At 51.5% G+C, this 24,435-nt stretch overlaps 7 protein-coding genes across 7 annotated transcripts; 6 read left to right on the top strand and 1 right to left on the bottom strand.

Annotated features, from left to right (window-relative positions):
- Positions 1 to 822: 822 nt before the first annotated feature.
- Positions 823 to 1,017, bottom strand: CCOS01_16963 (uncharacterized protein; the record flags this gene model as incomplete). Its single annotated transcript, XM_060465097.1, has 1 exon — positions 823 to 1,017. The coding sequence occupies one exon, from the start codon at positions 1,015 to 1,017 to the stop codon at positions 823 to 825; it is 195 nt and encodes a 64-aa protein (XP_060304364.1).
- A 2,973-nt stretch (positions 1,018 to 3,990) lies between these two features.
- Positions 3,991 to 5,623, top strand: CCOS01_16962 (uncharacterized protein; the record flags this gene model as incomplete). The annotated part of the gene is made up of 3 exons (XM_060465096.1): positions 3,991 to 4,516; positions 4,625 to 4,759; positions 4,818 to 5,623. 3 exons carry the CDS (start codon positions 3,991 to 3,993, stop codon positions 5,621 to 5,623), a joined length of 1,467 nt encoding a protein of 488 aa, XP_060304363.1.
- A 44-nt stretch (positions 5,624 to 5,667) lies between these two features.
- CCOS01_16961 (uncharacterized protein) lies at positions 5,668 to 6,312 on the top strand (the record flags this gene model as incomplete). Its single annotated transcript, XM_060465095.1, has 2 exons — positions 5,668 to 5,747; positions 5,820 to 6,312. 2 exons carry the CDS (start codon positions 5,668 to 5,670, stop codon positions 6,310 to 6,312), a joined length of 573 nt encoding a protein of 190 aa, XP_060304362.1.
- A 2,943-nt stretch (positions 6,313 to 9,255) lies between these two features.
- On the top strand, positions 9,256 to 9,811 carry CCOS01_16960 (uncharacterized protein; the record flags this gene model as incomplete). The annotated part of the gene is made up of 2 exons (XM_060465094.1): positions 9,256 to 9,612; positions 9,665 to 9,811. The coding sequence occupies 2 exons, from the start codon at positions 9,256 to 9,258 to the stop codon at positions 9,809 to 9,811; spliced, it is 504 nt and encodes a 167-aa protein (XP_060304361.1).
- Positions 9,812 to 14,481: 4,670 nt separating this feature from the next.
- CCOS01_16959 (uncharacterized protein) lies at positions 14,482 to 15,860 on the top strand (the record flags this gene model as incomplete). The annotated part of the gene is made up of 4 exons (XM_060465093.1): positions 14,482 to 14,650; positions 14,713 to 14,732; positions 14,791 to 15,356; positions 15,407 to 15,860. The coding sequence occupies 4 exons, from the start codon at positions 14,482 to 14,484 to the stop codon at positions 15,858 to 15,860; spliced, it is 1,209 nt and encodes a 402-aa protein (XP_060304360.1).
- Positions 15,861 to 16,472: 612 nt separating this feature from the next.
- On the top strand, positions 16,473 to 18,283 carry CCOS01_16958 (FAD binding domain-containing protein; the record flags this gene model as incomplete). The annotated part of the gene is made up of 5 exons (XM_060465092.1): positions 16,473 to 16,559; positions 16,613 to 16,877; positions 16,923 to 17,348; positions 17,418 to 17,730; positions 17,785 to 18,283. 5 exons carry the CDS (start codon positions 16,473 to 16,475, stop codon positions 18,281 to 18,283), a joined length of 1,590 nt encoding a protein of 529 aa, XP_060304359.1.
- A 2,129-nt stretch (positions 18,284 to 20,412) lies between these two features.
- CCOS01_16957 (uncharacterized protein) lies at positions 20,413 to 21,167 on the top strand (the record flags this gene model as incomplete). Its single annotated transcript, XM_060465091.1, has 2 exons — positions 20,413 to 21,002; positions 21,050 to 21,167. Coding segments are annotated over 2 exons (708 nt in total), but the record flags the coding sequence as incomplete, so codon positions are not given.
- Positions 21,168 to 24,435: the final 3,268 nt, after the last annotated feature.

The following is a 24,435-nucleotide window of genomic DNA, read 5'->3' as shown; positions in this document are numbered from 1 at the left end:
GAAGGACGACGACCTTCGTGTATTAGAGTAATTTCAAGTGATGAAGGATAGGACTCTCAACGTTACCTTGGTTGTGTTCACGAATAGGATCGAGTCTGATTCCATCTCGGGGCTTTCGCTGTCATGCTCAAGCCAGCGAAGTAGACTGAGAGTATTGTCGTCCATGGGTATCAACAAGGACCTTCTCGTATGAGATTTAGGAGTCTTCCCATTGACGGAGGGAAGCGATGGCTCAGCTCCCAGTATCGAAGCGGGTAAAGGGCCTCATAAGAATGAGCAAACTGATCGCCACAACAGCCAACCTGTCCGCAAACAGTACTCTGGTGTCCTGTGAATTGAGTTTAACCATGGAAGGACTTGCCTCGGCCCCGCGCGGATTGTGACGAGACAACAATGTTGACCGCCCTAGCGTGAGGACAGGCGTATTGAATTGTTGCTCCACAGCCATCTGATAGTATTGATAGACGATTGACAATCTGGCAGAAACTCCCGACCGTCGATCACGGCTCTAATATGAAGCTTCAGACGCAAGATCAACGTCAGAGGTAATGCACAAAGCTTTCTGTCAAAAGGAATCGTTTTAAAAGCCCCCAACCTTACAGCCATGATATATACAAAGTTTCCGGATCACAGTGATGCGTCCTGCTAGCTTCGGAGATGGGTCTGTTGCACCCAAGTGCACGCAAAGCCTTCCATAGCGAGATCGACTCCTTGTCTACGAAGCCTTCCCATCGCCGCCGATTGCAGCTCAAAATCTCAGGGGACATGGTTTGGCATTGCTATTTTGTTCAGACAAATCACACCTGCGACGAGAGACTGTTCTTACCGATTGATCATACTCTCCCATGCAACCTCAGTGCGTGGTTTGCAATCGCCACAGGTTTGATTGGCGTGGTTTTCGAACCACGTAACGCAAGGTGGGCATCGTCGATGGGTTTTTTCGTAAAGTGGACACCACCACGACGCAATCTTTCGGGTGTGACCGCAGTGATATTTGTGCTGGGTATAGTTGCACATTTCCAGCGTGTTTAGTTGAATTTAAATCGATGGCTGCTAAATTGCTGTGAAGGGAGCGTATGAAGCACAAGCTTAATATAACATACGCAAGGGTGGGGTTACCCTCGGGCACGTTCGATCGTCCGCAGGTCCATCTTTCCAATGATTGGCTTTCAACTTGTATCGTGGTCTGGGTTCTTGTAAGGAGCTGAAGTATCGTACGGTCAAAATGACGGACGATCGGGCCCTAATGATACGAACGTGCATGCCGACCACGGGAACAGATCGCCTCCGTTGAATGGTTTTAGCTCCACATGCTACAGCTCAGATGTAAATAGATGATGGTGCTATGAAGAGCTCTCTCTAACCAAGTTCTTGACAAGGCCATACCACATCGCAGCAAGTCTGCCAGCGCTCCGCGCGGCTCGAGAAGATATTGGTGGGGCGGCAATGACAAAACCCACGAAACTCCTGGCAGGGTCGCCTAGGTTGGAGACAGGAGAGGAGAGAAATGCCTGTTCAAGCAACAAACATACACTCTAGGTGAAATCTGTGCAACTGCGTCGAATTGCAGTGTAGAAGTCGCCATGGCCAAAGGCGATCCAAATGCGCATCTGACCTGCATGCTAGTGCTAGAGCGACGCATACCCTGGGTCCGATGAAGCCCACATCGATCTGAACGGCCGCCTCTGGCCTCCATCGCACGATAGAACCAGAGAGGAAAACATACAAGGATACTGTTCGCGCTATCACCGAGCCAAAGGCAGGTTTGCGGACATGTTACCCTGTTGGTCCGACGGCCGTGAAGCTTGCCCCCGTTCAACTCTCTGATGCACTCCACACAGGGAGTGACGCCAGGAACGCATCACCTTCGCGTTGATGGACCAAACGTACTACTGTCGGCCCCATACTGGGAAGTCACTGCTGTGTATCTCGCGTCCGGAGCACTCCAACGCCAAGCTTGACCGTCGCGCGCCGCAGCAGCTACCGCAACTTTGGCTGAGAGATAGCGTCCCACACTATCTAGTGCGGGGGCGTTAGGGCTTGTCCATGCTCGGTACACGATGTCGGGCTTTGCAGACATACGATACGTTGAAACATAGGAGGGCTTCTACCGGCTATTGTACCTTGCTCGCAATTCACTCTGTGTCGTGGCATTTGGTTGACCTGAATTGGTAAGCCATCTCCACAGGGGTGCTCGGAGATTCACCTCAGGAGGCTGCCGCTGGCACGCAAGTATTCCGCGACGTGCAGACGAACTGCTTAAACTGATGTTCATGAACAGATGCATCACATCACATGTTTGTAACATAATGCCATGTGCGTGATCTGGTCTCGTCTTACTGAGCATTTGGCTTCTACCCCGTTCTGTGTCTGCTTCTCTACGGGATAATTGCGAAGTCTCATTTCCTGCTGAATCCTTGAGTTCTTTTTTCCCGTGCTCTATTCTGCACTCTGGGCTTTACACAGGATAAATTCATTCCGTCCGGGTCTCAGGCGGCAGCTCCAGGAGACAAGGGATGACTCATCGGCAGTTGACGCAATAATAAGCGAGTTCACCGATCCCAGTGTCATTTGCAGAGTTCAAGTTACAGAGGTAGGGTCAGATTTGCATGACGTGAAGGTATCTCAGCTGGGAAGGATATCGCCAGTCTATAGAGTGGAAGGGAGTTGAGACATGCGCTGAGGGGAATACTTGCGCCGATCATAGCTACAATGCGAACGCTCAGCTAGCCGGGTAGGGGTCTTATCCGTGGAGGAGCCAAGGCCAGCTCCAGAGTCCGTCGTAGCAGCCACCCTGGAAGGTGGACTTTTCCCCTCATTTCTTTTTCACAGTAGGGTGGGGGCAGGTTGCGGGTACAGGCAATGTGACGCTGTTGGCGTGCAATGGAATCGTGTCGGAAAACAGGCCAGCAAAAGGTGTACAGATGGGTCACTAAATTGTTGTATTGGGTTCACGCCATCACCATTCCGCAAGATGATCTAGCGTATTGCAGGACAGGAGGCGCGAATGGCAAACCAAGTAGGCAGACGGGGTTAGTTCGGAGCATTTGCCCAATCTGAAGGTCCAGAACACTGCAACACGATGTTCGTTAGATTGACGCTACACAGACACCGAGGCTGGGCAATGGCACGGCTTGACGGACTATTAAGCGGCTGTTGCGGCCTTTTTCGGCGTCAGGATTCGTCCCAGTAACGTTTTAGCTCAGTATGCTGGCACAGCTTCTGTGCATACGTTTTAGGGCGCACACCCCACCGGCGTCAGCTGCACTAGGGCACACACGAACAAGGCGTGTTTTTGGAGACGCTAAACCTATCTGAATGTCAGGACACATCCTGACCCCAAGTCTGGCTTAGTAATAGCCAAGATCTGCATGTTGAGAACGCCACTATGCAGCGACCGACAGCGGAGGGGTGTGTACAAGCCAGTGTGCGCGAGCTAGTACCGGGTACCCTCGATAGGGGGCGTGGCAGCTAATCTATGTAGTAATGACAGCCTAGAGATCCCTGATAGCGCTAGGCTCTATGAGATGTCAGGACAAATCCTGACCCTCGAAGCGGTATAGTCAACAAGATCAGGGCCAATCACTGTGGCATGGAATGCTCACAGACCGACATGGATCTCGTCCTTCACGGCGCGTCATCTCGCTTACTTCGATCCCTTCTCCTCACCCTCTCGTAGAAGTATCAGAAGTATGGAGACACCCCCGGCATGGGTTTCATTTGGTGCTTGTGCTTACCAGTACTCGGCCTGGTCTCGGTGACGGTTGTATCAAAGGGAAACACCTAAATATATCACAAATCATGCCCTGTGCCTTTGCCTCTCCCCTATACTCTTTTCGATGTCAGGACGTGTCCTGACCCCAAAAGAGGAATGGTCCGAAGGACAAAGCATGCACACTACACAAGGGAAATTTTTTCGCGCTCTTGACAACCTGCCCATTCACAATGGACCAGCATCAATATTGTTCCAATCCACACCGCGTCCAAGGCATGCACCAGGAAGAGGTGCTTCGCCATCGAATGGATTTTGAACCGTACCAACCGCAAACAAATACTTTTGCCAGGTCATCCCTGACGATCTCCTCCCCGATGCCGTTGTCGGAGCCCCGTCCGCTCTCTCTTCCTCCGACCCCTCCTGCCCACCTCAACCGAGTGACGAATCCAAGGCCTACTCTCCCGCTCTCGCGCGTGTGGCACTTGCAGACACCGGACAGTGTGAGGAACGGACCAAAGAAAATCGGCCGAGCGAAGGATCCGTCGCGCCCTCCCAAGGGACAGTATACAGCTTTCTTTGAAAGAGTTCCGGATACCCAAGATGGGTGGCTTGCAGCGAGGGAGCGGCTCGGCCTGACGAACCTCGAAGGCATCGCGAAAGCAATCAATGATATCCTATGGTTCGGAAGCGATTGTGAGGAGTCCCGGATCCCCAGGGACATGACAGACTACATCGCGCATCGAGCGAGGAAAGCAGAGAGGATCGGTGGCTCCGATGAAGTCACATTCCCGTCCAGATATGGTCATGTAGTCTTCTTGGGCGAATGTTGCGTCGCCCGTCAACTAAAAAGAAGGAAAAAATTGATCGATAGAGCCGTGGAAAACTTCTTTAACAATACGATATCGTCAGCCAGGTCGTCGAAACGACGCCGTGTCAATAAGAAGACACAGCAAATGTACGAGAATGTTCCATCATGGATTGCACGTCAGCAGGAATCACTGTTTGAGCGTTGTGGGCATCTTGCGTCAGAGATGTTCCTTCATGGTACGGCCATCAGTGAGAACCGAGTTTCCGTCAGTGCTGACCAGTTGCTACTCTTTAGCTGCGTTGAGCCTCTCAAGCTTTGACAGTCTATCCAGGTCCGGGCCAGACGATTTGTTTCGGAAAGACACCATGGCTAAGATCCCATCGAACATGACATCGTCGCTCGAGACCGAGCTTCCCTTCTATTTGCCGTTCATCGTCTGGGCCCGTATCCGCCTTCATACAGGCATTGATTGCTACGAGCAACTGGGACCCGCATTAGGTGTCACCAAGTTTACCCCGGCCGATTTCCAAAGATGGTTTGAAATCTATCAGCAGAACACAACAAAGCCTACGCCAGGTAACAAGCGTCCCTCAAGCGAAGTTCAATCTGAGCCGACAGGGAAACGACAGCGGACCGGCCCTCAAAGGCCAGACGGTTTACCACCCCATACTGCTGCTTCGGGTCTCTCAGGTGCTCTTGCACAGGCAGGCGATTCTGCTCCGTCCCTGCTCATCGGAAGCAATGCAGACGAGGGCGTAACTGAGCAAGGGCTACATAGTCATCGATTGCCCCAGATGCCTATTGACGTTGGTGCTGACCAATTCACTCCGTCATTCACGCTGGAGTCCGGCTGCGGAACGGCTTTTCATGGATCACAGTTAGAAAAGCCTGCCGGCTATGTGTATGATCTGACCGGCCCGGTCGACCAGGCTCCGGCCCAACTCGAGAACATCACATTTCCATTCACCTGGTCGCGTTATGGCGTAACCGACGCAACTATTCCGTCGGAAGAGTTCGGGAGCGGCATCGATTGGAATCATATTAGTTATCTTGAGCCCGCGTATCGTGAGAACCGTGTTTACTACATGAGCGGGCAATAGCCAGACATCAACGTCAAATTTCATCTACCTGCAATCTACGAGCAATGCTTCGCGTATCTCCACGTCATGCTTGTCCCACCGTCCTCTTGCCCGTCCCATGTGCTCACGATGCTCCGCTAACCTTGTTGCCGTTTTCCTCACACCCGCGATTCTCGTTCGCTGCTGGCTCAGACTCAAAAATATGCCTTTCCATCAGGAAACGACAAGACGGGTCTCTTATAGACAGGAAGCCGCCAGCGGGAAGACGGAAAGGTGACTCAGTCTGCCATACGATTTCACGTACTTCCTGTCCAACTCTGTACAATGCCTTTGGCGAAGCGGAATCCTCGAAGCGATCTGCGCTTTTTAACGGAATGAATGTGCAAACAGAGTTCTCGGGCACCCTGAAGTTTCCAACGAGTCTGTATGGGCCGTACATGGATGTGCCCACATGCTTTTTGCCCATGCCTTCGACCATCTTCACGATCTCGCGTCCCTACCTCCTGTTAGGATCCTCTACTCACAGTAGGGGAGATACCCATACGTGGTCGCTTTTGAAAAGTTCCAATATTTTCCTATGTGTTGAAGTCATGTCCTCTTGTGACAAGCCCTGGAATCCAGGCACAGGGCTCGCCGTCCCTGGTGTGTCGTTTTGGGCCTTGTTTGACAGCTCAGGCTTGGCCGGGTGCACTTTGAACTGGTCCATGTAGGTTGAAAGTCGACACCTTCTCGCGACCAGTGTACCTCGGAAGTCGCATGGCAAGTGAAAGGCTGTTGGTAATGACAAGATGGCAACACATCTACGTGGCGCATACTCAAGCGGCCACTTTAGCTTCTTCTTCTTCTCATGTCCCACATGGTCGCTGGGTTGCAGACGATGCGAAATGTGGCTGATCAAGCTCCTATTGGTGCCAGCGCAGCAAGAAAGATGACCGTGCTGGCTGACAAAGCCGCACGCATCGGCAACGGGGAAACACTCGGACCGACAGGCATGTCGCGACAAACGCAACTAAACCCGACGTGTCACTCAAGCTGCTGTTGGTTTGATGGCAAAAGATCTTCGCTTGAGATCATAACGGCCATCGCAAAGCAACATGTTCTCCTAGCTTTGGTCAGATTGTCCGCAGTGGATCACGGCGCAACGCTTCGGAAAATCTTAACAGCACTGAGCCGCGAAATGGCCCTACGACGACGAACGACCGAGCCTTACAAATACGATCGTGTACGGACGAATGCGAGTTCGCGCTTGATACAGATAATTACGAAAGAACCTCGGCAGGCGATGTTAGATGCGCGAAAAACATGCCAAGGGCAATGTGCTTGCATGCATACTCGGTCGTTGGTCTGGGTTGGTGGACCAAAGGCTTGAAGAAGCAGAGCGGGAGCACCATAAATATTTCACACCATCAGTCAACGATTACCTCAAACAATCTTTGTTTCGCTGTCTCCTTTTGCCAGTACTCTACAGAATGCCCTGGTCCATCAAGGCGGCCTAATTACAGTCCATATCACATCCCGACAGTGTTATCTTGCTCAAACGAGACGAGCTGCGCTGCCTGTCGCTAGAGTCTTAGATTTTGGCAGTAGACCGAGGCTACGGACAATGGTTGTGATGGGTCCTGTTGACCGCAATCTCTTACTTTGTAGACCGGCATCGTCCACGAGCGCCGCGGGGGCGTATCATATGGTGCGCCGACCTCGCAACTGCCCAACACGGCCTGGAGAGAGATTTCGCAATGCTGAGAGCGGAAGGGTATATTTGACCGACCTCTTTGCCGACTGGATGAGGCGGGAGAGGAGCAATTCTAATATATCGGCACCGTAGCCATTACAAGCCAAACGCTGCCTCATCACCCTTCACATCGAATTCAGTGTAGCTATCGTTCGACTAGTAGAAAGGCGGTCTCATGTTTTGAAACGCTTGGTGTGCCTGGATGGCTAAAATGAGTACAGCCATTGCGATACAGACACCGCGCAGGTCCCCGGTCATGGGTCGGCTATCACCGTTGAACACCGTTCGGGACGTGGTGCGGGCTCCAAGGTCGGCTGGCTGTACGTTTGGGACAGGTTTTCGAGCACAACGTATCCCACATGGTGCCCAAATGCCACTGGATCGGGACCAAGGACTTAGGTTGGCTTAAAAGGAAAATATCGCAGTTCATGTATATTCGCTAAGTTTCTCTGTTTGCCATTCCATTTCCTCACGCACAGCTGCAAAAGCCAATAGCCTTCCCGGCTGTGTCTTTACATTGGCTCACACCATTACATTCAGCCTCTGGTCAAGCCGCCGGGTCTTAAACTCTTACACCATATTGAGGTTAGTCGGGCTTTGAAACCAGATCAGAGGTATCGAGCCTGGTAGGACCAGGTCAATCGTTCTGGCTCTATTTGTTCTATGATGGAATTAATAGATTTTTCGACCGGAATGCCTTCCCAATTACCTGGTACTCTTCCGGAGTTTCAACTACCACGGGTGGCAAAGTGTCTATATCTATAGAAGGACCCGTGGTTGTTGGCCCGTTCGAGGTAGGGCTGTCTGACATGATGGTTTGTGTAGCTTTTTGTTGCGTAGGAGTCTGTGTCTTTATTGGATTCGCGAGAGGAGATTGCAAAGTTTGAAATTAATGGGAAGTTCAATTTGATCAACGATCCAGAGTTGTGATTATCTAGAGCCTCTAATTCAGTCATCGGGGACACTTGTTCGACCTTATATGCTTTCGGGCCCTGCAAAATTCACAAGAACGTCAATAGCACCACAAGTGTAAGGCTGCCCGCATAGCAAGCTTCGGGTGTCCCCTTCTACTGCGGCCAAGTCAACAAGGGCCTGCCAGAGTTGGAGGAAGTTGAACACCATCGCATCCATGCAATGCGGCCGTTTACGTAGCCACGATGAGGTTTCCTCGTGGCTCTGAACGAGTTGGTCGACGCATGAAGGATGCGTTGATGACAGGGCCGCCATGCTCAACAAAGCTAGTCGCGACCATGATGGAAAGGCATCGCATGTTCATCTCACAGTAGAACAATATGGGATATCAAGACTGATTCACTTTCACTCATTCACATAAAATAATCAAGTACTGTTCTGGTCTCTATGTTTGACGACAGTCACCAAAGTTAGTTCTGCATGAAAACCTCTATGGAACGAACCATACGAAACTTTCCTATTCAGTTGCTGGAGTGGCGTCCACGACATCTAGGCGTGCTTCTATCATTCTTCTAGTCGCTCTAGGTACGAGAGGTACAAATGCATCGGTTTGCTTATGCTTGACTAGTAGAATGGTCACTTTTCCCGGGTTCTTCGCTCTTGTAAGCTGAGGTATAGCATTAAAGCAGTGTCGAGGCAAGTAGACTTGCATTTCGACAAGCTCTGATCAGGTGGCTGGGTTCAAGGCAAGGGTCACACCGAGTCCGCAACGTCTACTTTCGAGACGTAATCGTTGCCTTCACCATCAGTGTACATGGACAACACGGCCCATGGGTTGTGTAAAATATTGTTCATGATGTCGCTGAGGTGCATTGACCCTCGAAGGCGATTGGGTCGGACCCCTGACGTCGTTCTCCCTGCAACGCTTAGCACCCCCTTAAACACTCCCCCTAAGCGCTCCCCTCAAGAAGCTTTTCCCTCAAGCGCTCTCCTCGAGCTCTCCCCTCAAATGCTCCCCTCAAGCCCTCCCCTCAAGCGCTCTCCTCGAGCACTCCCCTCAAGCCCTCCCCTCAAGCGCTCCCTCAAGCACTCGCCTCAAGCCCTCCCCTCAAGCCCTCCCCTCACGCACTCCCCTCAAGCCCTCCCCTCAAATACTCCCCTCAAGCCCTCCCCTCAAGCGCTCTCCTCGAGCACTTCCCTCACGCACTCCCCTCAAGCCCTCCCCTCAAATGCTCCCCTCAAGCCCTCCCCTCAAGCGCTCTCCTCGAGCACTTCCCTCACGCACTCCCCTCAAGCCCTCCCCTCAAACGCTCCCCTCAAGCGCTCTCCTCGAGCACTCCCCTCACGCACTCCCCTCAAGCAATTGGTACGACGATCGAGGATCATGAAACTATTTTGATATGGGATCTGTCCGCTAGCTAGTTTGGGCGATTGCTGAGCAAGTGGCGAGGATGCCTAATGCCCTGATGCAAAGTGTGCCCGATATACCTGCTTTCGAGCGGGAAATTGTGCTTGACAAGCAGTTGAGGCTGTTCGGGAGTAGTGGCCAGCGACGTCGCCGTTAAACAGGTGTAAATGCAATGCTATTCCAGACTGTCATCTTCTGAGACCACGATTGCGCCAGGGCCAGATGGTCGGAAATTATCATCAACCTCCCGAGGTTTCTCAAGACTCCATGATTGCTCCAACAAACCATTAATAAGGGCGGGTAAAATTTGCGTCTATACTTCTCGGCGCATAATTCTCGAAGCAAGTGGGCGCGAGAAGCTTTGGATGTCACGTGGCATCCATGTGACAGTCATACGTCAGATGTGGTCCATCAGACCCACTCTTTCACCCTTAACCAGAGCCCGATGCCATACGCGGTGGTGTCGAGAGTGAGAGCGGGGGATCGACCTACTATCCTGCAAAACCACGTTCGAGTTTTCAGCACTACGAGTACCTACTTACATCGCACCGTATTCATGGCTATGGCAGCGCAAAGAGAGAACTAGACGGGGGAAAACATTGCGACATGTCCGAATGGTAAGTCCACTGTTGTCCTGTCATTACGCAGCTGACGTTGGTATCAGTCAGAGTCGACTCGAAATCAGCCCGCTTGACGATGCCACGGAAAATTTCGACGACGCAGACATTACTCCAGCGCGCGTGGAAGGGGAAAACCAAACCATCCTCGTTCAGAATGCTTTCATATGGGAATACAAAAGCGACGACCTCAATAAACCAATCTGTCAACATGACCGTCAGACTGTGAAAGTCAAGGTTCCCTCTGGAACGACAGTTTACATTGGAGGAACGAGAGGGAAATTCAAAGTTGTGTCTCAGAAGTTGCCGTAGAGCTTCTTTCTAATCTCAAGGCCTTGCATGATATTCATAGCTACACAAAGCTGAGCGCCCTCGTCAGCCTTGTGCGAGAAGATCATCCATACACATGTAGTCTCCTCGTGATGTCGACGTATGTCATCTTGGTACATCGGCCCGGCACTAATAGCACGGAAAAGAGGCTCGCCCCAAAACCCTTTCAACTCTGAAAAATGGCATCCTTGGAGCGTGAGGTGGGTCTGCGGAATGAATTTCCTGCCATGCATCACGAGATACCGCAGACCACCCGCGATTTCCAAGGTAGCCCCGAATAGGGTTTGTACAACTGCCTGTACATTGTAGGAGTTGATCCCTATCGTCATGTTACAGCCATACTTTCTTGAGTATGGATTGCTGGGGAATGACATAGAAATCGCCGCAAGATAAGCACCCTCTTCACTCGGGTCAGGTATTCTCTCGGTGTATCGGCAGAGGCTTGGTGGAAACACATCTTTCAAATTGAGGAGTGAGGCATTCACAAATGTTTGTTTTGTGTCATTATCGGTCGGCTCGGGGGTCGTATTCTTCTCGATAGATTGTTGGTGGGAAAAAGTGCGAGGTGTACGGGTGACAGATGCATGTTGACTGGATTCATCCGAGCTGCTGTCGCCTGCACTAGATATGCCTCGAGGGCGGTTAGACTGAGGTTTGAGGCGCGGACACAATACTCACGTGAACGTTTCCGGCGTCTCTGGTTGGTACTTTGCTTGCCAAACTTCGATTCGATCTTGCGGAAAGCCAAGCTATTACCTCGCGCGTCATCCGCGATAGCAAGTTTCATGTCCTGTGCGAAGGTCGAGATCTCATCATCCGTTCGTTGATCCAGTGATTCAATCAAGGCTTGGCACAGATCTTTCTCGTCGTGACCTTTGTGACTTGTCCGAACTTGGTTTGCAGCGTATAGAGCGAGCCAAGTCAGCCGTCCTTTCTTTCGGAAAATCGACAAAGACCGCATCTCTTCGATCGGTTGTTGCTCCCATTCTTTGAGCATGGTTCGAGATAATCGCTGCACGCCGAGGAGCCGGCGAAGAAGCAAATTGATATCGGGCTCATTCGTAGTAACCGCCATTGCAACGAAACAAACATATGGCGCTGAAAGTGTGGCATTGGACAATTGAAAGTCGAGAATTCAACTTGCAAGCTCAGAGTCGGCAAGACCGCCAGGCGGAAGCCAGTTAGATTTCCAATTAAATGCCGTGTTACGGCTAACGAGTCTTAGAGGATCAGCCAATCTACAGTACAATTCCGTCTTATGCACTGTATGCAAGACTGTACACAGTACAGAGCGCTTAAGTCACGTGGGTGGTGAGTACTGGACGGCGCATGTGGGGGTGTGGCTAATGTGATTTTGGCCTGCATTTTTGTTACCACACTACATACCAACACAACGGGAAAGACCCCTATGGAGAAAAATACATAGACCGAGATCTTTGATCGAAGCGCAATCAGGTAAAGCTAAGCATCGAGAGCATACTGTCGTTACGCTGAACCATTGCACGAGAAGCGAGACCATGGCAGAGTCTACACGTACCTACACAAAAGTGCTTTAAGAAATGGCTGTATGAGGCAGTCAGCCAGATGTAGACATGATTGCGGAGAAAGGCGGTTGTATTGGTGAACAGGAGCGCTTCAGACTCACAACCGGAGCGCGACGGTCGTTAGCCAGCCCCGCTATCTGGACATACCTAGCTGCTGAAAGACACAGTAGGAGCGCCTGCATGAGGAACAAATTCAATGAATCATTCAATCGATCATGGAGAAAGCTAGCTACAAGAGCAGAACCCATCTTGATCGTAGCTACTCGAGGGTAGGTCTTCTACTCTCAATAAGGCGCTATGCTGTTTCGTTCCATGACGGCTTTATGAGGTTCTCTTACATATAATATACGGTCGTTTGGCCAGTCTGCGGGCGAGGGTGATGAAATCGTTGAAAGCGTCTTGGGCATGCTGGAGACGCCACTGATTCTTCATAGAATGGACTTAGCATATGCAGTATTGACAGAAAGACAGGAACTTCTCAATGACGTACTAGACAAAGTGATTATTCAAGGTTAATGCCTCCCAGGAAAACCGAACCGCTCAACTGCTTAGAACAACGACTTCCGTAAGCGAACCATTCATCCCCAACTCGTCGCATATCGATTCAATATTAGCCATACAGGGCCTCGAACAGCGCTGCTGTCTCTGTGATGGCGGCAAAGCGTGAGATGCTCTATCAGAATCTCCGTCTTGTTGACTTACGAAACCAACGCCGCAGGGTGTCCCCATTTGCTTGGCTGGTGAAGGCACGAGACGGAGTGAGTTTATGGCAGGAGAATTTACCATGAATTACCATCTCCAGAAATAAAAAGGACATCATTGAGCGTGGATCAAAAGCAAATAGTTTTCCTACCCTCAATGTAGCCTATGCCAACTTGAGACTCTTTGCTCTGCGCGACCAGCTGAGCCGAAGGTGAACCGCGTTCGTGGCGCCAGTCCCTGCATGGCCTGGCGTCACAGTGGTAAGCAACTCCTCTCTCCAGCGATGAGCGAAGATGGCCCCAAAGACATAGGGGGAAGTAGTGTTCGTTCGTTGGACATTACGTGTGAAATGCAGATCGAGCACCCCGGTCAACCCCCGCACCGATAGCCGGGTATTCCTTGCAATGCTATTGCGAGCTGGACTGGATTAGAAGTGACATCCATCGTTATTGGCGCGCCATTCTGACGCCGCTTGTTGGTCGAAGGTCTTGCTTGAATGATGTTGGCTAAAGGTGACCGGTCACCATGTCGGATATTGTGCCCTATGCAGCTCACTTATCTGCGGGCTGGGGTCCGGTCTGAGACCCCGGAGGACTGATTACTTCCAAGGTTTGTGCAAGGGCCACCGGCGCTGTCACTAGCCAACCCCAAAAGTCCGTGCATCGGGTACGGATGGTCGTGGCTCGAACGGGTTGTCGACACCGGGCGGTTCCCTCACGCCCCTGCTGGAAAGCACCCGGTGGCGTCGTTCGAGCCAGAGGTACCGCGTCGTTTTATTGCGCTGAACTTGTGGCCACCCCCAGGCTCCACCGAGTCCCTTCCCGTCAGGGACCCTAGACGGTACAAGCCGCAACGTCCGGGCCTTGTTCAGAGGGGGCAGACAGACGGACGAGTCAGCGCACTGTCGCCCACTAACCGGATCAGGATGTCGTTCGCGGGCCAATCACATTTGCCGTAGCCGACTTCATCACCTCATTATACACTAGACTGGAGGTGCTCGACGCGATGGAGAAGACGGGTTTCGATGGCTGATGGATGACTGCTGATGCTCTTGGAGGCGCCGAGGGGTTTCGGGGACGCATAAGTTTCCGATGTAGGCATGAGCCAGGCCATTGTCCCGAGAGACTAATGTACAGGGCATGGAGGCTTCTTCTCTCAACTCGCGTAGTGCTCAGTTGGATTTGTGCTTTCCAGCGGCAGCATCGCCCGGAGAGCGTTACAGCCAGTGCTGCCATGGTGGGAGCATACGGTCTAGAGGAACCATTAGATCTTCCGTAGCATGCACGTATGCCAGGAGTGGGTGCAACTTTCTTGACAAAAAACCCGCGTCTGTTCCTGACTGACCTGAGTGCATGGCAAAATTATAGGAGCCGATCCGTGGTAGGGATCTCGAGACAGGAAATGCTCGTATTGCCAATTCTTCAACAACGCCGCCGCCACCAAAGTAAAGTTTAATTCCCCCGTCAGGAGATGTCTCAGGACTTCAATCATACCGCACTGGGTGTAGGGCCGGCCGTCCTCCGAGTATGGTTCCTGCCGGGCTTTATAATACGTGACGGTCCCCGAGTTCTCTACGTTGGCAGTGATCGACTACCTGAAGAATCCATTGACATTGGGTCAACAACACGAACATCATGTCTGAGCCCAGCTTTACCTCTGCGAACACCGTCGCTCCGGCGGCGACCGGGAACCTGGTCGACCTTCACTACGTTGTGTTTGGTGTTGGCTATGGCGTTTCCACTCTCCTTCTTTTTTTGCGGCTTTACCACAGATATCATTCTCATCATCTCAGGCTAAGCGACAGTAAGTGATCACGCAGCCGAAGGACGTACAGCAGAAAAGCATAATTGACGTACTATACCCAGTGTGGGCGGCCTTCTCCTGGGTAAGTAAGAGATAGGAGTTTGTATTCATTATATCAAGGGCTGATTCCGGCACACCAGGCTTTTTCGTCCGTCATGCAAATCCTGATGATAGGCAAGTATACTGCCTTAGTGACGGAGCGAAGAAAAAGTGCTAACAAGGCCGACGTAGTCGCAATATCCATGGGTACCATGTGCTTCCCGCGAGCATCCATTCCAGACGATCGATTTCGGATATACGTCGAGGTGCGTACCGCGACCTATTCAGACGGGACAACCATGGTTGACAAGCAGTCACAGCTCAGTTACAATGCGGCGCCGGCGTTCATGTTGACCATTGGCTTTGCGAAGGTGTCCATGCTCTGCTTCTATCTAGAAACGTTCTCCCCCAATACGTGGTTAAACAAGGCTGCAAGAATCACACAAGGTGTTGTGATTACGACCACAGTGGCTATCACTCTGTTACTATACCTCTCGCGCCTACCGAGTCTATCACTCGATGCTGTGGCCCTCTTCTTGGCAACGGCTGCCTCGAACATCATCATGGACGTTGTGTTGCTGATCCTCCCAATGCCCGCTCTGTTCAACCTCCAGATGGCACTCAATACCAAGCTTTCCATCGCGGGAATATTCGGTCTGGGCTTACTGTACGTCGTCATGCACCATAGCTTCGTATGAGAACTGACGTAGATCGCAGAACCACTGTCACCTCCATCCTCCGGCTATATCTTCTCATCCAGATTCAGGGCAGCGAAGACCTAACGTGGGACGCCGCGCCGGCCAATATCACTTCGTACGTTTCGCGGAAGTACAACCTGCAATACTCACTGACGGACGAAAGGTTTCTCGAAGTCAATCTCCTTCTAATCTGCACTTGTGTGCCCGCTGTGCGCCAATTCTTCAAGAACCTCAAGCGTCATTCGTCCACTGGGAATCAACCCAACTTCACAAACCGGGCCTCGGGGACAAGACGGTCATCTCTGGAAAGCTCGAGTCAAGTTCAATTGCGCGAGTCCCAGGATTCTAATGTAGAATTGGGAATAATTGGCCCGAGAAGTCAATCAAGCGGCGCGGGTAGTGCAAGAGCTGATAGCGCTTGGAGCGAGCCGGTACAGGAGAAAAAGGTCTTCAGCGCATCTCTGTATATTTGATAGCATCAGGCGACAAAACAGTAGGGGCTTGGGCCATCATACCGGTGCGAGCCTGTCTGTCTGCTGAGTCACAAACGTCTCTGACCGAATTTACCGCCAGATCACAGCTATGATCACTCGGAAATGTCTCTTCGGTTCTCTCCTACTTGCTTCGGCAATATGAATGTAGCCAGACGGAGCCAAACTCCCTATCTGGACAAGTTGGCCGAGGAAGGGTAGATTGCATGACTACCGAACCCAGTCCTGCCGGCCGCTGCACGTATGCCACCATTCGGCTCCCCCGGTTTCGCTAGCGTCTACCCCGAATGGTCTGACAACGTCAACAATACCCCACTCCTCTGCAATAGAGCCATGGCATTGAATTCCAGAAGCGAGGGTCTCCACTGCCCAGCATCAGCGTCTGTGGTGGCTGTCCCAGGCCTCGTATCGTCAACATGACCATCACTCCTCTGTGTTCAGGCGGTGAGCAATCGTGAGCACTTCAGCTAGATGCCTACGACTGGGTACGGGAGGATTTGCGAAGTCGTGAGTATAAAAACCCGACTCTTTTCCCGTCCCTTCTGACCTCTACAATCAATCACGGTCTCCTTCTTCCGCATCTCTCGAGCAACTATGCAAATCTTTTATCTCGCGGTCGCATTCATCCTAGCGGCTACCGCCATCGAATCAGCCGTCGTTGAAAGCTCTGAATTCAAATGTGTATGTCGACAATCCACACACCACGTTATCTCATACTAACGCTAGACTGAAAGTGTCTCGCTCTCCTGAAAGACGATGTACTTTCTGGAAAGGTTTTGACTCCGTGCAATGAGGATTTCCACCATCGCTTGGAGTCGTACTACTCCGCCAATGCGGCTGAGCCACCTCGCTGCATGGTGTTGCCTCAGACCGCTGAAGACGTCGCCAGGACCATCCAGATCATATCTGCTCGACGCTGTCCCTTTGGAATGAGAAGTGGGGCTCACTCGGCGTTTAGCGGTTCAAATGGGCTCAGGGGTGGCATCACAGTCGATTTGGGTGTGTAACGCCTCTTCATCTGGCATCAAAGCTCACATGAGATAGGCCACATGAACTCGACCGAATATGACCCGAGCACCGGCATCGCTTCCGTCCTTCCAGGCTCGAACTGGGGCAATGTATACTCCGCTCTGGATCCGTTCGGTGTCACGGCTGTTGGAGGACGAGCTTCTGTCGTCGGGGTTGGAGGTTTTACTACGGGCGGTGGGGTATGTGTCCTCTGCCCCTCTGCGTGCAAGACCGTCGCGGACCGAGCAAAGACCAGTTCTCCCCAACAGAAGAAGACTGACTCTCGACAGTACTCTTTCCACAGCAACAGGAGAGGATTCGCCTGCGACAATGTTGTCAACTTCGAGGTTGTTCTCGCCAATGGTTCCATTGTCGACGCCAACGCGTACGAGAACTCTGGTCTCTGGAGAGCTCTCAAGGGGGGCTCGGGAAACTTTGGTTTCGTCACACGGGTTGACGTCGGTACGTGGTGGATGATATCGTGACGTGATCCCACCTAACGAGGCGCATTGATGGCTGACCTTTCCACAGAGGTCGTCCGTTCGACCCAGATATGGGGCGGGATCACAACATACGACCTGAGCAAGACAGGCGACGTGGTCGACGCTTACGTGAATTTCGTCAACAACATGGAAGAAGACCCGGCCAGCCAGGCCATCGTGACTCTGCTGTATGGCCAGCAGGGGTTGAGTCTCGTCGCAGTATTAACAAACAGTGACGCGACAAGTACCGCGCCCGCCTTCCGAGAATTTGCCAGCATTGCCAACGTCTCAAGCACAGCTCGTGTCGGATCTGTCGCAGAGATGGTTCCTGAGTTCACTGGACCAACTCCCCTAGGACTCTAGTACGTCTCGTATCGAAGTTCACCGAAGGGGCAACATGGCTGACCATGACACAGCGCCAATTGGAGGACAGGCATGACCTCGCACAGCGCCGCTGTTATGGATTTTGTTCTTCGTACCGTGCCTGAATACACGGAGAGAATGCAACTCGCAGCTCCAGCCTCCAACTTCGAGCTTCTCACTCAATTCCAGCCTGTGACCAAGTCGATGGTGACCCATGGCGACGAACGAGGTGGCAACGTCCTCGGCCTTGGGAGGGTGGTCGCAGACGGTCCGGCTCTCATGTGGCTCCTAGCACTCACGGTGGATACCGCAGAGAACCAGAATTTGATCTTTCCTCTCTTACTCAAACTTGAGCGTGTCATCAACAAGTTTGCTGATGATGAGAAACTCCAAAAGGACTGGGAGTTTTTGAACTACAGCGGTCTCGATCAGAAACCACTCCTGCACTATGGCGAGGACATAGTCCACTTTCTGAGGAACGTTTCGTTGGAATACGACCGAAACCGAGTTTTCCAGGACCTGCGGAAGACGGGCTTCCGGATTCCCATCTAAGTCCTACACGATCGGCGGGCTTGATGCGGAGTGAACAAGAATGACCGCAGCGTTTCAAGTACACAGATGCCAAAGAGCAGGCTATTGCTTGCTTGGCTTTGACTGATAAAGAGAAAATATGACAGTAATAGATGATAGACACATGGGACCATAATATGAGTTATTATAAGATATTGACCCTGAGCCGTCTGTGGAGAGCTGCGCATGCACTCGCACTGCCCGATTGACATAAGGGTGCTTCAAATGCCACGTTGGGCTTGTGTCAATCTCTCATCTTCACGATGGACATTTTCATGATTTGTGATTCACATAGATGATATGGAAGTAGCACTATCACGGATAAAGAAATTGACATGATCTTGAGACAATCCGTCATCAAGTCTCGTGAGGTGCTAGGGATGAAGTCGGCATGCGTGGACGTTCGATGCATGCGAACCAAACTCTAGATCGGAACAATCAACGTGCCAAAGCCTCGAGGACCGCACCAATGGTGCAGAGTCGATGTTGAAATCGCACAAGCGTGAGAGTCTGCCAAGCGAGACATGCTCCAATCTATGCTCCTCACAACATACGAGACGAGTTGTTCTTTCGATAGGTGCCACAATCTGTATTTGAATGGAGCGCTGGGGACGTCTGAAGGACCATCCCCAAGAATCATAGCGGGGGAGCTTCGATGTGGCGCGGATTTCGCAACTGCAATTAAGAGTCATATTTTTCCAAAACATCTAGCTCAAATGCAATGAGTCATCTGTGGATTTTGAGTATGTCAGGATCTTTGTGGTCTCCGTATGTCTCGGTAACCGAATCGGCGAAGAGCAGGTCCAGAACGACGCAAATCCGTGAAGTCTCGGTAATGAGCTTTGGCTGTGTCGCTTGCATGTCGCTAGACAGTGACTGTCTTAAGAAAGCAAGCACTGGTACATACACAGATACCCGGGACGCGCGGACGTTGGGATGCTTGCATGGCCAGCGGCACACTATCGAGTTTTCGGGCGCTACTGAGTGGGAATACCGCAGGTCTCGCTTGGCGGGCGGATTGGCATCAAGACCTGCCGGGCACACCCAGGGGTAGGATGCGAATGCCACGAACGACAATTCTGGCTGATGTGTAAGTTCCTTGCTTGCTAACAGACTTCAAGGTAAGTTTCCTAAAGTCCTGGATGGCTTAGGTCGGTGAGTCGGGTAATGCGTATATGTACGTATTGCGAGCAAGACGGGGGTCATGGTGGCTTGCTGGCCTACCTTGTAGCAGCATTAGCTCCAGAAGCTCCGGCAGGGGTGTTTATGGGCCGAGTAACCGCCCATCAAAACCATCTACTTGGCAGGAAGTCTTAATTTCGTTTCTGGAGGTAGACTAGGGTGAAAATGGGAAGAAGGCTGGGAGATACAGCGGCGACGAGCATGCCGGTGTCAGAAACTTGGCCGCGAGTACCCATGGTTGGAGCGATATGAAAAGCACCTAAGGGTTTGAGGGACAACATTCAAGGCCAGACTGGCCAGCATCCTCAGACTGCTGGACTCATTCAACGTGAAACTTACATTATACCACTAGCGTTGAGAGTCCGGAATGTATCACGGATACTGTTATCTGCGTCATCGTACCAAACTAAGAGAAACCCAGGATTCAGGGCCTAAGCATGTGCCTTGCAGACGACAGTGTACCTGAATCCCGGGGTCTTTGGACTGAGTGCCTCGTTACTACCAGCACCTATTCCTCTCTGATTGGTCGGAGCCTCGACGCCCTTAATATAAATAAGCAGCGTTTTCCTTGCCTCGGGACTTTGCTGGAAGTCGTACAAGCCACAGGCTTCTCGATACGAAGGCGAACTCTACCATGTCAGTAAGCTCGCAGCTCTCTATAAGTACAATCTCATGATCTGCCAGGACTTGCCAGCGCTGCTGGAAACAGAAACCGGCCTACGAAGGAGGTCAGCTATGCAAAGAATGCGTATCTGCAGACGAACCACGAATCGTAAAAGTGAGTCGAGGTCTTAAGGACTCTCTGATCTGCTTTGTTATCCCTTCACGGTCTTAAGAAAGTAAGGACTCGAGTTAGACTAGCAATAAAGCTTATTCATTCTCCATAGATATGCGATCAATGTTTTACGTCCAAGACGAGATGCAGCTCGGGATCGCCATGCCAACGCTGCCAAAATCGAAGGATTAAATGCTCTTATCGAAGACAACATAGAGGCCCCGTAAGGTCACGGACTACCGGTCGCTTCAGGGCACTCTTGCCACGGTCCAATGATCAACTCGTATCTGTTGCAGCCTCCGGAAGGGACGCTCCTTTACACACAAGATCCATGACTTTTGGTGTGGAAGCAAACCAATCCAAAAGCGAAGTCGGCCCAAAACGCCCAGACCAAGGATATCAACCCGTCCCAGGACCGCAAGCGGTTGACCACTCGAAACCCTTCTTATCACGAACCATCGGTCACTTGGCAGCCGATATAGCCTCCGAAGAGGGCGCCGCACTGCATCCAGAATTCGAGTCTGGATGTAGAATGATCCATTGGGTGGTATTCCAACGATTTACCCCGAGCGGATTGGCTTACAATGGTTTGAAGGAAGACTATTGTGTGCCCCTCCATCTTGTAGATGGTTTTGGTGACTCGATGCTTCAAGCTATGAAGAATTCACGCCGCATGCTTCCGGAGCCAGGTTACAATCAAGACTATCAGGTTGCTCTGATGATGGCATTCCCAGCGTTCGTCATGTAAGTGAACCGTTGCCCTTCGTCGAGCCAATTTGACTGAGAAATAGTCGGATCCATTACGTCGCTTATTTGAATTCCCGGCCTTTAAATCCCTTTTTGTATTTATGCGACTCGGACTTCTACTCCAAAGCCAATGCCCCTCTCACTTATCATTGCTCAGAGTAAATGCGTACATCCCCAGCCAGGATATTATGGCCGACGGAAATACGCTGCACGGCTTGTCGCGCAAGTCTTCGCTTCCGTCATTTAGACTCTCCGTGCCCGGCCGCCTAGTCCATCCTAGCAAAACACGGATGCCGGGCTGTCGTTGGATAGATGTCATTTTAAGAAGATCGCCGGCTCTGGACAGAAGGAAGCTCCTGCCTCTCCCTACAACCCACAACGTCATCAAAATTCGATCGCTCGCCAATTCAGTTACGCCCTCGCTGCCAGCGACTCGACTTCAACAAAAGCTGCCGAGACAAAGGTGACGATAATAAAGAAAGCTAGCCATCCCCAAGTCCAAATCGATCGACGCATCACAGACAAATATGGTACAGCGCAGGTGGAAAAGTTATTGAAATCGTCTTGAACAAGTGGCAACTCGTCGTCCTTTCAATCTTGATAGAATAGATCCGTTACGAAAGGCCATTCAATACGAAACAAATTCAGAAACCGTGATGTCGAACGCACCTCTAGAGCACGATAACAACCGCAGTGGTGAAGGACAATCGGTCAGTGTCGCCATCTTGGACGACAGCGTCCCGTGTTGATACAGGTCTATCGCGGCTGGGTCCTGAGGACATGGCCCTGCCCCTCCCATTGATCTCCCCGGCTGTCCCCCGCTCTTTTTTCGTGTGATAAAAAATAGTCAGTCGGGAAGAGCTGACATAGGCGGCCCCCGGTTGTTTACCACGACTAGTATACCACTTCTTCTCCATATACTTGTCCTTTCAATGTGTCGTACTTTGTCTTGTTATCACTATCCCGAACATTGCAAGACATGCAAGTTGAGAAGGACGAGTTCTTTGGAGCCGCCATGCAGTATCTCTCACATCTCACTGGCCAACTTGACAGCGTGCTTCTACTGTAAAGCTTCAACATATCTCGATATGTGGCACCACTGAGCCTTGTTCTTTCCCAAACTCCTAGTACCCCTGATTCTGGGATCAAGTCGATTTTCCTCTGCTTCCTCTTTTTCTGGAGGTTCAAACTGAGTGAACCAAGAGGTGAGCGGCGGCTGATATCCGTCCGCTCGAAGTTCACCACCACAATACCTCCACCCCCCACGCTGTTGTTGCGTAGCATGTTGCGTGGCTCTGCATCGCCATGAAGAACACTCAATTAAGTGACTTTCTTATGCGCCTGGGCAACTGCGTCAATGCCCGTGTTGACTGCTTTCTTAGTGGGGTCGAACAGAGGCGTTCCAGTCCAACTGGGGAACAAGACATGCTTGTATACGCCACTGTCGTAGTATAATGACAGAATTAGATTTTTCCGTCCCAATCAGACGAAAAGGTGTTCTCCCTGAATCGGGCGAAGTGGATTGTATACCTCATTCTCATGGCGGGGGCGAGCCAGGCCCAACGTCTCAAAGCCTTTGGCAACAAGAGTGTATCCATGAAGGACGTCCTGACTTTGAAGGGTGAGCCAATGAAACCAGATAGACGAAGTGGTACATCATCGGCACTGAAACCACAGTCTTTTGCTAGCTGTATATGGATTGATCGGGCTGGTTGAGGTGCTGATGGCTGTGAGGCTGGGAATTTGGGCGGGGTTTAGCCGTGAGCCAGCCGTTCACTAATTCAGGCAGCCATTGCAGCGTACAAGACAGGCGATCTTTCATGTTCATCTGCTTCCATTGGCGATACTAGCGACTTTCCTGTACCTGTCTACTAGCCGAGCCCGCCCTCGACTTCGTGTGTGCCCTTTCGCCACTGAGAATTAACGGTATCGTCTCGCTGTTTTGCGTTGCTGTCGGTTCGCTTCTTCGAGACCGTGCCTAAATCGGCGAACGATTGAAACCTCGCCAGCGTTCTAATATGGATACGCGCGCGCATCCTTTGCCCTTGCGCACTGCTTCGGGTACGTTTCTTAGCACACTTTCGTACTCCATATCACAGGTGTCAAGACTCGGTTGGAAACGTGAGATGAAAATACAGAGGTGGCGCTTTCTGGTGGGACAAAGGCGACCAAGCATCGCTGGAAGGAACTCCTTACGAATATCCCCAGGGGCTCGAAAGAAAACACCTCTCATGGGGGGGAACTTCCATAATTCTGGAGACATTTCAACTTGTTTAGCAACCGCTTGAAGAGAGCCAAATTGATTGGCCGTCCCCTCAAACAGTGACAGGAAGTATAGGGTCATTTTGGAACGTTCACCAATGGTTCAACAAATCCACAGACCGGATGTTTGAGGCATCAATGGTCGCTATCCCCTGAAATCGTTTTCAGTGAGCGAAAAGAAACCAAGCTCGGCTCAATAACCGAAATCTAGTCGACATGTGAACAACGCCGGCTGCACGACTGACCTGAAGAAAAGAGGATGGAGGCAAACCCTACTTGGGCGAAAGACCTGCATCATCAGGATCGGAACCATATTGGGCGTTCTTGTAGCTTGATTGACGTTTCGAGTGGGACGCAGGTGTGCCGGCCAAGGCCGAAGTCTCACACCCGACAATTGTCTGGATGTTGCAGATAAGATGTTACCATTCTACTCAGGCCAGATCGATTCCTCGTCGTCGGCGAGCACACAGTTGTTGTCAGGTTGAGTCCTCACAGGCTTTTGGAAAGGATGGATTATATTCAGCGTTCATTGGCTAGTACTCAACGCCACCCCCTCCATGTGGCTCAGGTGCGCCACCCCACCAAAGATTGGGACTTGCGTTCTTGCAGTGAAACAAGGCTTTTCGAGCTCGGCACGGCGGCGTGATCGGAAATCGAGGGGGCAGGTCGACCTAGGTGCGGTCAAGAACACTCAGAAGTAGCCTTAGGACAGTTGTTCTATTACTGGGGACCGGGAACCCGACGGCGTAAGGGCGTCATCTTGAATCCATGCAAGACGCTTATAGCCTACTTCATCTTTGCCAGAGAGACCACAAGGGACATAAATGAAGTGAGGTTCGCAGTCAGTACTGAATCACTGACCCTTCGAGTCTTGGAGTCGTCGGTGGTCAATCAACCTCCTAACTGGAAGCGAGAGAGGTGCAGAGATAAGGCGCCGTCGTGGAGGGTGTCGAGGACTGTCAAGGGTCGGTTTCCATTTAAATCTACTCACTAGCGACGCCAGCTACTGAAGCACCGGGCACATAACGGGCCGTCAACAGACTCTTTCTGACCGCAAGCCGCCGACTGATACCAAGCATGAACGGCACGCCTCGTCCCTACTAGTCTCATAATAAGCTTGCGAGGTTATCTCTTGGCCCATGAGCCTTGTCCATTATACCGGGCGGGA

This window comes from Colletotrichum costaricense (genome assembly GCF_030867565.1).
Source record: "Colletotrichum costaricense strain IMI 309622 chromosome Unknown Scaffold_36.1, whole genome shotgun sequence".
Lineage (NCBI taxonomy): Eukaryota > Fungi > Ascomycota > Sordariomycetes > Glomerellales > Glomerellaceae > Colletotrichum > Colletotrichum costaricense.
The sequence above is the reverse complement of the archived record's forward strand: the minus strand, read 5'-3'. Positions and strand labels throughout refer to the sequence as shown.